Source organism: Mesoplodon mirus (assembly GCF_964341445.2).
Source record: "Mesoplodon mirus genome assembly, chromosome: 3".
Lineage (NCBI taxonomy): Eukaryota > Metazoa > Chordata > Mammalia > Artiodactyla > Ziphiidae > Mesoplodon > Mesoplodon mirus.
In genome coordinates, this window is record NC_138978.1 from 168,783,517 (window position 1) to 168,797,810 (window position 14,294).

A 14,294-nucleotide genomic window follows, 5' to 3' on the forward strand; every position below is an offset into this window, starting at 1 on the left:
CTTTGATGGGTTGACATAGATGGAGGGCCATTCTTGGTGGAGAGAAAAAAGGAAGCAAGTATTTTTCAAATGCTTACCATGTGCCAGGCAAACTCCTCGGTACTGTCATATATGTTAACTTATTTAAGCTTTACAGTCATCTCCTGGAACATTCCAATAATAATATTATGCCTTATTTTCACAGACAGGAAAGCTAAAGCTCAGAAATGGTATACAACATTTCCAAATTCACAAAACTAGAGAAGTCACAATTTGAACTGAATCTGACTCCCAAGCCTATGCCCTCTGTTTTGTCCTACCAGGCTCTATTCAAGGGCAAAGAGCTTAGAGGAAATGGTTGGCTCCAGCATAAGACACAGAAAGGATATGTGTACACAGACCCACTGGAGAATGGACTTGAGGATATGGGGAGGGGGAAGGGTAAGCTGTGACAAAGCGAAAGAGAGGCATGGACATATATACATTACCAAACGTAAGGTAGATAGATAGTGGGAAGCAGCCGCAGAGCACAGGGAGATCAGCTCGGTGCTTTGTGACCGCCTGGAGGGGTGGGATGGGGAGGGTGGGAGGGAGGGAGATGCATGAGGGAAGGGATGTGGGAACAGATGTATGTGTATGACTGATTCACTTTGTTATAAAGCAGAAACTAATAAAAAAAAAAAGAAACTAATAAAAAATAAAAAATAAAAAATTAAAAAAATTAAAAAAAAAAAAAAAAAAAAGAAAGGATATGTGTAGCCGTGATGCTTGACAAGGAGGTTGGTGCCAGGTGATGGAAGGCCTTGAATTGGGCATTGTGAGGGTATTTCTGGGCAGTGGGGTAGTCAGCATGAGGTGATCAGGTATGGAGGATGAAGGGAAAAGTTGTAGAAGGGCATGGAGCAAGAGGAAACACCGTCTTATTTCTCAGCATTGCCTAGGCTTGGTGGTGTTGATGCTAGGAAGAAACTTGTGAGAATATGCAAATTTGTAATACTGGGTGACCTTCAGGAGGAGGAAAGGAAGCCCGAATCTGGAGTTGCATTTGCATCTACCTGAAAGAGGAAGTCACGTGTGCTTTCCTTGCTGCCTCTCAGCATCTTGGTCTCAGAATGTCCTCTTGGTCATTACTGCCCCTACTTAGTCATCACAGTATTTTAGAACACTAGGAAATTTCTTTTATTTGCAGGAGCCTTTTGGAGATTTTGCAAAGTCAGTCAAATAATCAAACCACGAGAACTTTTAGGTCAGAGAGCTTTATGCAAATTTGGGGTGAGGAAGCTTCCTATTTTTCTCTTTTATTAAAATTGACTTAGGGTTGCAACTTTTAAAATTTAAATCATGAACAGTTAGTGCTGAAAGGGATGTCTGTGATCTTTGAGGAAGTTGTTTTTTTTGTTTGTTTGTTTGTTTTTGCAGTACTTGGGCCTCTCACTGTTGTGGCCTCTCCCATTGCGGAGCACAGGCTCCGGACGCACAGGCTCAGCGGCCATGGCTCACGGGCCCAGCCGCTCTGCGGCATGTGGGATCCTCCCGGACCGGGGCACGAGCCCGTGTCTCCTGCATCAGCAGGCGGACTCTCAACCACTGCGCCACCAGGGAAGCCCCGAGGAAGTTTTAAAGATGAGAAAACTGATGTCTAGAGAAGTTATAAAACTTTCCTAAGATGACACCATACTTGCCTGGCTGGCGTTAGGACCAGGTTGCTGCATGCTGAGTCCTGTGCTCTTTGTGCGACTGCGCAGGCTGCTTCTGACTTTAACAAGGTGGCCATTCAGGCTGGGACCAACCTGCCCAGAGAGCAGTGGGGGTATTCATTTACCCAGGGGATTATGGTGATCGTGATTGGGTAATATGACTTTTGAGAGGCCTTCTTCCAGAACATTGCTTTAAGCATGAAGGACACCAATCCAGCCTCACAAACAGTCCGCAGAGGGGAGAGAGCTGAAGACTGTCAAGTCTTCCCAGGTCAACACCTCTCCACGTGCTCACTGCTGACTAATATCGCTCCAGGGGCCCAGGCACTGGCAGGGCTCAGAAAGGCTCTCCTTCTTCCTACACTGCCTGTTGGTTTAAGCTTGGTGAGGCTTATGATTTTATGTACAAGGGAAGTAGGGGATTCTTCATCTGCGTGGGCAGGCCCCAGTGGAATCTGTTTGACTGCTGGTATGAGTGTGCCAGGAAAGTGGGAAGCAGGGATTCCACACCCCAGAGTATGAAAACAAATTCCTCCCCACACCTTTGATCAGGACATCTTGCCAAAAATAGCCTGGTGGGAGGAGCTCTTGTCCTTGGCAGGTGCAGTAGGTGGTGGGTTTTTGTTGTTGTTTTCTATTTCCTTTTTTAGTAGGTAATAGAAAATTTATAAAATATAAAAAAGTAAACCATGGAAAGTAAGGGTCCCTCCCACTCCTGTCCTCAGGCTTCCAGTTCCTTTCCCCAGAGGCAACATTATATTCTGTCAGATAAATTCAGTGCCCACACAAACATTATCATTATTTTTTGACACAAGAGGTAATGTACTTTATACATGATTCTGCCCTTTGCTTTTGCTTTTTTCACTTAATATATTAATATTTTGGAGTTTGCTCCATATTGAACTTCTTTGTTCTTTTAACCACCAAATTTCCACAGATGTTTTATTTATTAGCTTTCCTTTCTTCATTGTTTTACTTCTTTCTTGCTTTTGAGTACTCACTTGGTTCAGGTTAGACTTTTCACATGGTAAAAGAGTAGGGAAAGACCCAACATTAAAAAATGCTACATGCAGATCTACTCATCTCTGAAGGATTAGAACAGTTTTTATTGCCTGTATGCCCTGAAAATAGGACACTTACTCCTGTTTTCCAGTGAAAAAGCGAGCAGTCAGGAAGCATTCAGAATTCACTCCCAGTGCATTCTGGGAGTCTGTGGCCATGAAAGATTGATTGGTTGCAGCCTTGTCCATGAAGGATCTCTATGACTGAATGGGTTTCTTAAGAAGATGACTGTTACGTGCTCTGTTATCCAGAATGGGAAATTGGGGCTTAGTGAGCCAAAACAATACACCAAGGAAGAGTTTGGCAAATGAGGACAGATCTTACTTAGATGCTTGCACGAAAGAGAAGACTCCTACCTTACCTTAAGAGATGTTATAGAAAGGCAAGGGGGGCAGGCAGGAAGGCTGGGTCTAATCTACATAGAAAAAAACAAATCTCTTGTCAAGTCATTCCCTTTACAGGCTACTGCATTTCTGCTTCACAGGATATGAATTCCATTTGTTCATTTTTTTCTTAAAAATATATACTTTTTCCTCCTTTAGGTGCCATCTCAATACCCTCCAATCCAAAGTATCAGAGTACGGTTTACCAGTAAGTATTGTCAAAAGTTTAATTGATTCATATTTTTAAAAGAATCTTCTCTCCAGCCTCTTAATTTCTCCCAGAACGCAAGATCTCTCTCTTTCTTAAGGAAACATTAAATCCTGAAATTGTTGGAGGCTGCATATTGTTTTCATTAGGGACAAAGAAGGTGTATAAAGAAGAAAAGGGGAGTAATTAGTTACCAAATATGTGCTTGTCACTGTATTACTTCATATTCCTCACTTAACCCTTTGAGTAGGAATTATTCTCATTTTTTAGGTAAGAAAACTAAGGCTTTACTTCTTACAAGTTTGTCTGACTGTAAGACTTGTCATTCCCCAGTAATTCTATTATAGGACGGGATTTTACCTTAATGAGAGTTGGGGGACTTGAAGTCAAGGTGATACTTTACCTGGAGAGCAGTATTTGGATCCATGATTAATACTAGAACAACCACCAGTGGTTTCTGTATGGATATTCATTTGTTAAGTCCTCCTGAGCTAAAGGAAAGTATATCTTGCCTCCTATAAGTAATCCTTACTTTCAATTCAGAGTATTTCCCATGGACTTGATACAAAGCAAGAATTACTGAAATGTGCCTAGCAGTGCACATTTCAGTAAAGTACCTATTCTTTCCTATCTCTGAGGGACATGGGGCAGAGTGGCGAGTTTGAGATGTGGTTGCTTGACCACCCAGGATTATATTGAGGCTACCATAGAAATAAAAGAAATTTGGTTTTTCGATTTACACTTGAAATGGCCCCACACAAAGCTACGAAACCCATCATTCTGTGTCCTCCTACTCTTTCTTTTCTTTCTCCTGTGGCAACCACTATTCCCAAGGCACCTTCCAAGAAAAACTAGCAATAAAAAGGTAGAAGGGAGAAGTAGGTCTATGTTCTTGAGCTCTTCTACATGCATCTTAATGAGCAGAATCTGAGCCCACGGACATTACTAAGCTTTACTTAGGATCACAGCCTAACTAAGCTTAAGTGACTGTTGGCAAAGGCCAGTAACACATGCTGTTGGTAGGTCTAGTGCCTGGGGCATGTGAAAATTTTTCATTTCATGATCAAGTGGAGAGAGGACAGAGAAGAGTTAAAAGCAATTGCTTTGCATGGAGGGGGTGTGCAGGACCCGGGCAAGGGGCACTTCCACCACCCTTTGCCCTAGTCTGTCCATTGAGCAAGAAAGGAAGCACCGAATTGCCAATCCCTCCTGGTTTTGAAAAATCAGGGAAACCTTGAGGCTCCATTTCCTGCCACAGGTATGTTGTGATAACTGCCAGTTGCTATATTCTCTCTGCTCTTGAACTGCAGCCCCATCTGTAACTCTCTTGGCTACTAGTATTAGCTTTGCCTCATCTATTCCACAGGGAAAGCAGATTCCAACCCTCAAGGAGAAAAACCGTATTTTCTTCCTTTCATTCTTCTCAAAATCTCTCCCTGTCTCTTTTCATGTGTTTCTAGACATATTGTAAGGCTGTTGCCCAACGCTGAGCTAAGGAATCTTTTTTTTTTTTTACCCTACCCTCCTTAGAGTGTGAAAATGAGAATGGTTTCATCATCACATCCCCAAACAAGGATGGAACCATGAAGGTGCAAAACAACTCAATCATCATCAACTGTGATGGGTTTTATCTCATCTCCCTGAAGGGCTACTTCTCTCAGGAGCTCAGCCTCAGGCTTCAGTACCGGAAGGGTCGGGAACCCCTCTTCTCCCTGAGCAAGGTCACGTCTGTTGACTCTGTCACAGTGGCCAATCTGGCTTTCAAGGACAAAGTCTACCTGAATGTGACCACTCACAATGCTTCCTGCGAAGACATTCAGGTGAATGGTGGGGAATTGATTCTCATTCATCAAAATCCTGGTGGATTCTGTGTCTACTGAGGACCCGATGGCTGCATCTAAGCCCGGCACCAACATGAATGCCAAACTGGGGGTGGACAGGACACAGATTCTTCCTTGGGAGCGGAGGAGTCATCCCAGCTCAGCCCTCATATATGGCCACTTGAGATGTGACCAGAAGATCACTCCCTCCCCCACTCAGGGATATTTAAATCTTTATTTTATGTACCAATTAACTTTATGTATTTATCCTTATATCTTCTAAATCACCTAGCCCTCATCCCTCAGGATTGCCTCAAGCCTGTTGGCACCTCCGAGAGAGTGAGAAAAATAGGTGCCTCTTCCTCAGGATGTTGTTTCTATTGATCAGGAAATTATTGTAATGCACTTTCATTATTGAAAAAGACACTTGACTACCATTTGCTGGATATTTGACATCTGGCACTGTCAAAATGAAGAAGACCAGGGAGAGGGTTTATGAATCTGCCGAAGGTGATGGATTGACCCCTGGCAGCCAAAGGTGCCTCTTCAAGATGAAATTGGTTGAAGTTTGCATATTGCCTAAATACCTCTCTCATGTGGCGGAGTTCAAAAGGAAAATCAACTTGTAAACAGCTGTCAGGACTTGATGAAGATAGCTGGCTAAGGAATACTCTGTGCTTTTTTCTTTCTTTTTTTCTCCATTTTGCTTTCCCAGCCTCCAAATGTTGTTGATAGAAATTTCCCTTCAAAGAACCATCTCAGGGATGTGATGCTGTGAAAAATCTTACCAGTGACTTAAGGAAAACTGAGAGAGATTTTTCTAAACTGGGAGAGTGAGATAATTTATTGTGAGCGTTATCTTTATCACTCAGGAGAGCAGTGAAACTGGACCTCTCAGGGTAACAGTCAGTGGGAATTTAAATTGTCTGGGAAGGAAATCACATTCTTTGCCACAGAGAGGCAAAGTAGCACGTGCCCATCCTCCTGCTTGTGCTGAGCTACATACTCAGCCCCACACCTTGTACTCATGGACCACCTTGTTAGTCTCAAAAAAAAAAATGAGGGCTTCCCTGGTGGCGCAGTGGTTGAGAGTCCGCCTGCCGATGCGGGGGACGCGGGTTCGTGCCCCGGTCCGGGAAGATCCCACATGCCGTGGAGCCTGCGCGTCTGGAGCCTGTGCTCCGCAACAGGAGAGGCCACAACAGTGAGAGGCCCGCGTACCGCAAAAAAAAAAAAAAAAAAAAAAAAAAAAGAAGCAATTCTATGATCAGTTGCAACTTTATGTCAAAAGACATTGAGACGCTATTACATCTTATGAAAAATAATGATCTCTGTCTAGGAACACCATAATATCACATATGATCTCACATTGATAGTTGAGGCTAGAATGACCAATAATCAGCCAATACCAAGGCTTTCAAGAGAATAAGATCACCTAATGTTTAGTTTAAATATCCCACTTAATGTATCTGGCTTATGGCATTGTGGACAAATGTTATTTTTCTTAATTTCCAGATGATTTGTAAGTTTTCTGTGTCAAAACTTTTACAAATTTGAATTTTTTTATAAAAACTTTTTAGAATGGTAGCAAGTATTTCCCTGCAATTTTAAATAGAGTGTGTGACATATCATAGAATATTTCTGGATGATTTTGGGTCATCATAGTAGTTGTACTGTGATGCGCTACAGTGATATCTTCAGGGTCTCCAGAAAGGTGGAAGGCAGTTTGGCCCTACGCTAAATGGTCTCAATTACATTTGGATTTTTTTCTTGTCTGTTTGATACCATTATTTTCCATCTCCAATTAAGTGCCTGTCTGTCTCCAACTATATTCCCACCACTCAGTTTTAATCTGTTATAGGCAGAAGCTAAATCAAAATTCTAAATAAAAAGAAGCTAAATAAAAGAAACTGTGCATAAGATAAGAGTAACCAAACTCTGAGTGGCTGCCCAGGCACTCACATAATTGTTATAATCCTAGGTAAACATCTATGGAGGGCCTGCTGTAGACCAAGCGTTAGGCTAAATGCTTTACATGAATTGGTCCCCCCATTCCCTAAGCCGGCTTGCAGGATCTTAGTTCCTAGCCCAGGGCAGTGAAAGTGCCAAGTCCTAACCACTGGACCACCAGGGAACTCCCCTACGTGAACTGTTCTGAGCAAGATATTCTATGAGACCCGTCTTGACTACTCAGAGGATTTAAACGTGTGTGTGTGCGCGTGTGTACTTCTTTGTTATTGACTATGTTCTCAAAGTCAAAGTTATTCAGTATTACTTATTCTAAGTAAATGTTTATGAATATAGATAATATTTAAGAAAATGTATGTTTACTTTTTTAAGTTTGGAATTTCTGACTATATTTCTTCTGGATGTACACATTCCAAGCCAAAGCTTGTTTTGTGGGTTGGTTGTCTTTGGTGTTACGGCCCCTCCTCACAGGCGCCCACTCCCTGTGTGTACACATGGCCTGCTCTTCCCATGCTGGCCTCCTCCAGCCACACAGGGACATTTCTGCCATCCACTAGACTCACTCCCCCAGCTGCCAACCGTCAAAGTATGTGTGTCCCATGTAAATCATTCCTTCAAAGGGATAATTAACCTTTCTCCAAAAACAGTGGAGTTTTGTGGAAATGAAAAGTCAGGAGATTTGAATTCTAAGAGTCACTAACTAGCCAAGGGACCTTAGACAACTAATTCCCCATTTTTGGATCCTGCTTTTTTCCTCCCTTGTTGAATGATCATTTTAGAATCTTATGCTCATAATGCTAACTGTGAATGTACATAGTAAATACCTATGTACTGGTTGCTGTGAGTCAATATGTATAATCTTCTCTTTTACGTGTGGAGTTTTTTTTTTTTTCTCGTACAAACTAACATTTTCCCTCAGCCTTTTTGGTGATTCCTTTGAGGGCAGTTGCCAATTGTTACTTAGTGACTTTCTGTTTAGGGAATGGCTTAAGGGATTCCAATCTTGATTCAAATTGTAATTAGTTCTTAAGTATACAGGGCAGGTCCCCTATTTTAAACCATAGTTTTGTATTTAGTGCTCTCCTGGCTCTCAGAGAGTATTAATATTAACATTAATAATATAGCTAATAATAATATTGATATCTACAGGGAAACAAATAAAAGATCTCAGAATTCACTACTGGTTAGAGTGTTGAGAGTTTTTATTTATCCTTCTCTTCCTTTCCGTGTTCTGATCAGCTAATTCCCCGATGAGGGGAGGACAGGGTAAACTTTCTGGTTTTCTATCTGCCTCCAGTTCCCAATTGTGTCCAAGGGATGCTTGAGCTGCCAAAGTCCACCTTTGCTTTTGAAAAGACATTCACTGGAAGTCCGCAGGGCTCCTCTTCATGGTTCAAGAGACTGATACAAATAGAATTCTACTATGTACTGTTGTCCTTTCCCTTGGGACTTCTTGTCTTGTCTCTAACTGTGGGATGGTCTCTTTGAGTATTATGTCCCCTCTCCTTAGTAGTAATTACATCTGCAGTTGTTTTTTTTTTTAAAGCATTGGATAAACTTGCCTAACACACTTCCTTATATCTTACAAGACTAAATTGCAGAAATTTCTTCTTGGGTCTCAACACATTACCTCTTGTCTCTTTTCAAATATTCTTTCACTCTTTTTCAAGATACTTTTGTATATTCCCAAGTTTATTTTATGTTATAACCCCTCCCCTTTCCCCCATATTGATAGTTTTCTTTTCTTTCTTTTTTTTTTTTCTTTTAAGAAGATGTTGGGGGTAGGAGTTTATTAATTTATTTTATTTATTTTTGCTGTGTTGGGTCTTTGTTTCTGTGCGAGGGCTTTCTCTAGTTGTGGCAAGTGGGGGCCACTCTTCATCGCAGTGCGTGGGCCTCTCACTATCACGGCCTCTCTTGCTGCAGAGCACAGGCTCCAGACGCGCAGGCTCAGTAGTTGTGGCTCACGGGCCTAGTTGCTCCGCGGCATGTGGGATCCTCCCAGACCAGGGCTCGAACCCATGTCCCCTGAATTAGCAGGCAGATTCTCAACCACTGCGCCACCAGGGAAGCCCTACATCTGCAGTTTTAAGTAGAGGTCCTAACACTTAATGAGTTTGTGTGCACAAACTGGCCACAGTGATCCCTGTGCCACCTGTGATGGTGTTAACTCTCTCCTTCCTGAATGCTCCTCTTCCCTGACTTTTCTGAACTCAGCGCTTTCTGGTCCACTCTTTCCCTCTCTGTTCGCTGCCTTTACCCCTCCTCTTTCTCTACCCATCACTTTTACAATAATGCTCTGTAGAGCTCCATCTTCAGCCCTCTTTCTCTACAATGGGGGTCACAGTCTGGCAGCCAAGAAGCCACAGTCTGGCTTATATATGTGTTCAATTTGCTTGTTAAGTTTGAATTTAGTTGCTTACACTTAAACATTGGGGAATTTTTGGCTTCTTTTGACAAAATGATACAAAACAGGAGACCTGGTGATGCTGGGCCCAGTTTTGACATGACAGGAATCATCTCAAGCAGGGTAGCAGGCTCCTTCTTTAGAGGGACTATGCACTCTCCATTTCTCCAGAGTTCCCCCCATTTCATACAATGTGCAAATGTGCTTATACCAGCTCACTTCACTCACTTACTGCCTGGCCATGGGGCATTTGAGTTGTGATCTCTGTTCCATACACTTGCCAATTTCATTGATTCTTATGCCTTCAACCTCTGCTCATATACTGATATCTAAAATCATTCTCCAGCTCAGATGTCTTGCACTCCAGAGTCAAACTTACTGTAATCATCTATATAATTAGTGATAAATGCCATTCATTGAGTACTTATAGGCCAGACATCATATTAGCCATTTTATATGAATTGTTTAATTCTGTCTTCTTAACAGCCCTTGGTGGTAGGTATTATTATTCCTGTTTTATGTATGAAAAACTGAAACTCTAAGGGGTAAAGTAATTTGCCCAAAGACATACAGCTTATAAGTGGTGGAGCTCAAAATCAAGACCAGGGATAGTTGACACCAAAAACCATGCTTTTAACCACTGCTGCCCTGCCTCTGGGAAACTCCATGTGGAAGTACTGGGCACTTTACTCAGGATGCTCACAAAAGAATGTCCTCCCCCTCACCAAGCCTGCCCCTCCTCCTGATTCATGATGTTGTTTAAAGACATCATAATCATTGCTGAAGCCAGAAGCCCCAGTGTCATCCTGTTTTCCTCCTTTTCCCAGTCCCCACCCATGAGCCTGTGGGCTATGGCTTCTCCTCATTAACTCTTCTTTAGACTATAGAGATAACCTCTTACCAGGCCTACATGCCTCAGTGAGTTCTCATTGGATTAAGAAAATGATACACTCTAGTTCAATAACTGAATGAGATGAATGGACAAAATGAAGCAGAGTGCTATGGTGAAAAGCTCATGATGTTTGGAACCTAGTTTTAGGTCCTGACTCTGTCATTCTCTAGCTCGGTGACCTTGACAAATTTTTCTTTTTTTTAAACCTCTCTGAATCTTACTTTCTTTATCTGTAAAGAGGGGTTATTAACACATACCTTGTGGGTTATTGTGAGCATAAGAGTACCTAACATATTGCCTGGAACATAGTTGGTCTCAATACTCAATAATTATTATTTTTATTTATTTTTTCTGTTGGTTTCTTTATCTTTTTTTGTATTTTTTTAACATCTTTATTGGAGTATAATTGCTTTACAATGGTGTGTTTCTGCTTTATAACAAAGTGAGTCAGTTATACATATACATATATTTCTATATCTCTTCCCTCTTGTGTCTCCCTCCCTCCCACCCTCCCTATCCCACCCCTCTAGGTGGTCACAAAGCACCGAGCTGATCTCCCTGTGCTATGCGGCTGCTTCCCACTAGCTATCTGTTTTACATTTGATAGTGTATATATGTCCATGTCACTCTCTCACTTCGTCCCAGCTTACCCTTCCCCCTCCCCATGTCCTCAAGTCCATTCTCTAGTAGGTCTGAGTCTTTATTCCCATCCTGCCCCTAGGTTCTTCATGACCTTTTTTTTTTTTAGATTCCATATATATGTGTTAGCATACGGTATTTGTTTTTCTCTTTCTGACTTACTTCACTCTGTATGACAGACAACACCATACACAAAAATAAACTCAAAATGGATTAAAGACCTAAATGTAAGGCCAGAAACTATCAAACTCTTAGAGGAAAACACAGGCAGAACACTCTATAACGTAAATCACAGCAAGATCCTTTTTGACCCACATCCTAGAGAAATGGAAATAAAAATAAACAAATGTAACCCAGTGAAACTTAAAATCTTTTGCACAGCAAAGGAAACCATAAACAAGACGAAAAGACAACCCTCAGAATGGGAGAAAATGTTTGCAAACGAAGCAACTGACAAAGGATTAATCTCCAAAATTTACAAGCAGCTCATGCAGCTCAATATCAGAAAAACAAACAATCCAATCCAAAAATGGGCAGAAGACCTAAATAGACATTTCTCCAAAGATATACAGACTGCCAACAAACACATGAAAGAATGCTCAACATCATTAATCATTAGAGAAATGCAAATCAAAACCACAATGAGATATCATCTCACACCAGTCAGAATGGCTATCATCAAAAAATCTACAAACAATAAATGCTGGAGAAGGTGTGGAGAAAAGGGAACCCTCTTGCACTGTTAGTGGGAATGTAAATTGATACAGCAATTATGGAGAACAGTATGGAGGTTCCTTAAAAAACTATAAATAGAACTACCATACGACCCAGCAATCGCACTACTGGGCATATACCCTGAGAAAACCATAATTCCAAAAGGGTCATGTACCACAATATTCATTGCTCTATTTTCAATAGCCAGGACATAGAAGCAACCTAAGTGTCCATCAACAGATGAATGGATAAAGAAGATGTGGCACATATATACAATGGAATATTACTCAATAATTATTAATTTACAAAAGTCACTCCACAAGGCAGAAAGTGAGCGCCAAGTGAATAATGGAATTTATCTGCTTTAGTGATGGGGAAATCACTAAAGCAAATGGAAGAACCTTGCAGAATTTAGATTGGAGAAGAGGAAAGGAGAACATAGCAGGGGGAGAACAGTGTGTGCAAATGCCTAGAGGTGGAAATTCTCATGGTGTTTTCTGGGGACAAGGAACTTCCACTATGGTTATGACACTCACTCTCTCATTCCTTTATTTGAGCATATTCTGTTTTCCAGGACAGAAATGTGTGTTTGGTCATGGTTCGAGGTAAGGATTAATGAGTAGTTTGAGGATAAAATATTGGAGGCATTAAAGACATAGCTAAGAATTTTAGATCATATCCTGCAAAGGGAGACAATCAACATTTTTGAATAGAGAGAATTTATCATGATTTGGGGGCAGAGCCTAAGTTCTTGTCCATATCACTTTTCATTTTGACCCAATTCATAAGAGTACTGTTCTCTGTCAGTTGAAGAAAAGCTTTTAATTACTTCTACTAGAAGAAAATAAGAAAAGGAAATGTCATAAAAGTTTTTAATACTTTTGGCAAAAGGTATACAGAGAGCTTCTTATTAAATTCAGAATTAATGTTTAATGAAGACCACAGTGGGTGGTTTTTAAAATATTAATTATATATTTTTTAAAAAGTAGTATTTTCAGATATCAACCTGAGAGATGTTATGAGCACTAAAGAATAATCCCTGAAGATTTCAATCACTGTGCACATTTATTTGTTTGCGACTTAAATATATCCTGTTTCTAAAATTTAGTTTTTGGCAGTGCTTTGGAATTGCCTATCATCTGTCTATCTGCCTATCTGTCTATCTATCTATCATCATCTATCTTATCTATCACCCATCTATCTATCTATCATCATCATCATCTATCTATCATCTATCTATACTTTTCAGATAATTATTGAATTCCTACTTTGTGTTACTGTGTGCCTACTATGCTAGGTACTCAAAATATAAAGACAAACACAGAATCATTTCTTTCCACGAAGTATTGAGAATAGTGCACAGTATTAACTGGAGTGAGGAGAAGCTAGATACCAGATAAGATATCAGGATATCAGTAAGAAACTGAGTGTTGATGACTATAAAGAAAGGAATGGATCTGAAAGATATCAGGAACAAAAAACTAATAGGACCTGTTGATTGGTAGGATGTGAGTGGTAGATTTAGTGGTGAGGAATTCATTTGCTCATTCATTAAAACTGTTGTTTTGAGAGTCATGAAAAAATAAGAATCAACAAACAAAAAATGAAGAGAAAATGAGAGTGCTGTGAGAAAAAAAAATAGTGGGGTTATTTACTTTAAATTGTGGAGAGACCTTGTTGAGGAGATGCCATTTAACTCTAGATCTGAAAATTTGAAGAAACCAGCTGTTTGAAGCAAAACATGTTAGCGGGGGCCAATGAGGTGGGGGTGAATAGTGGAAAAAGGAAGTTAAAAAATTAGTCACATCTATGACCATGTGACCAACTTTGGAAATGAGAACTATAATAGTTATGAGTATTTTTCCTTATTTTGATATGACCATATTTATGCACACATTAACCACTCTTTTCCTTCCACTTTCCCATTCCTCTGTCACATCTACTATTAACGTGTTCATGGTGTTAACTTTACATCTTAGTGTGACTCAGCTGGAAGAGGAACAGAACATCATCCAAAGATGGATAAGTGAACTTTGTATCTTATTTGTGGGAGAGAGTTAACATGTTTTTGGTTGCACAAGGGATAGCTGTATCATTGGTAGAAGCATCATTTTGCTATTGTCTTTATTTGGAAGTTAAGTATGATTAAAAGATACTATGTTGACAGGGGTGAACTGTGGTGGGTTCATATTAGTACAAGTTAGCTAAGGTTGAAGTATAATTCCTAGGATTCTTTTCCCTGTACAGGGAGAAGTTTGCATGAAACTTAGAAGATGGAAATGAAGGAGCAGCCGTTTTTATACTTGAGAGGTTGGAGACATTGTGGCAACTGACAGCCATTGGTGCTGATCTGCCAGGTCACCATGTTACTGTGAGGCAACACCCGAACTCACAGCTTATCCACCTCCTTCCAGATCTCCTTCCTTGGCTTCTCCAAGTCCTGGGCCATATACTTGTGCAGCTCTGTGGTAAAGGGATCTAATTTATCCTGCAGATTACCAGTGTCCTTAAAGTTGGTGGTGTCC

At 40.7% G+C, this 14,294-nt stretch overlaps 1 protein-coding gene across 1 annotated transcript in view; it reads left to right on the plus strand.

Annotated features, from left to right (window-relative positions):
• TNFSF4 (TNF superfamily member 4) overlaps positions 1-5,225 on the plus strand; it is a 122,624-nt gene extending 117,399 nt beyond the window's left edge. The window contains exons 4-5 of the mRNA XM_082614429.1: positions 3,281-3,329; positions 4,860-5,225. Of these exons, the coding sequence (XP_082470555.1) occupies positions 3,281-3,329; positions 4,860-5,209 (399 nt within the window). The 3' untranslated portion in view covers positions 5,210-5,225. The remainder of the gene's footprint in view (positions 1-3,280; positions 3,330-4,859) is intronic.
• Positions 5,226-14,294: the final 9,069 nt, after the last annotated feature.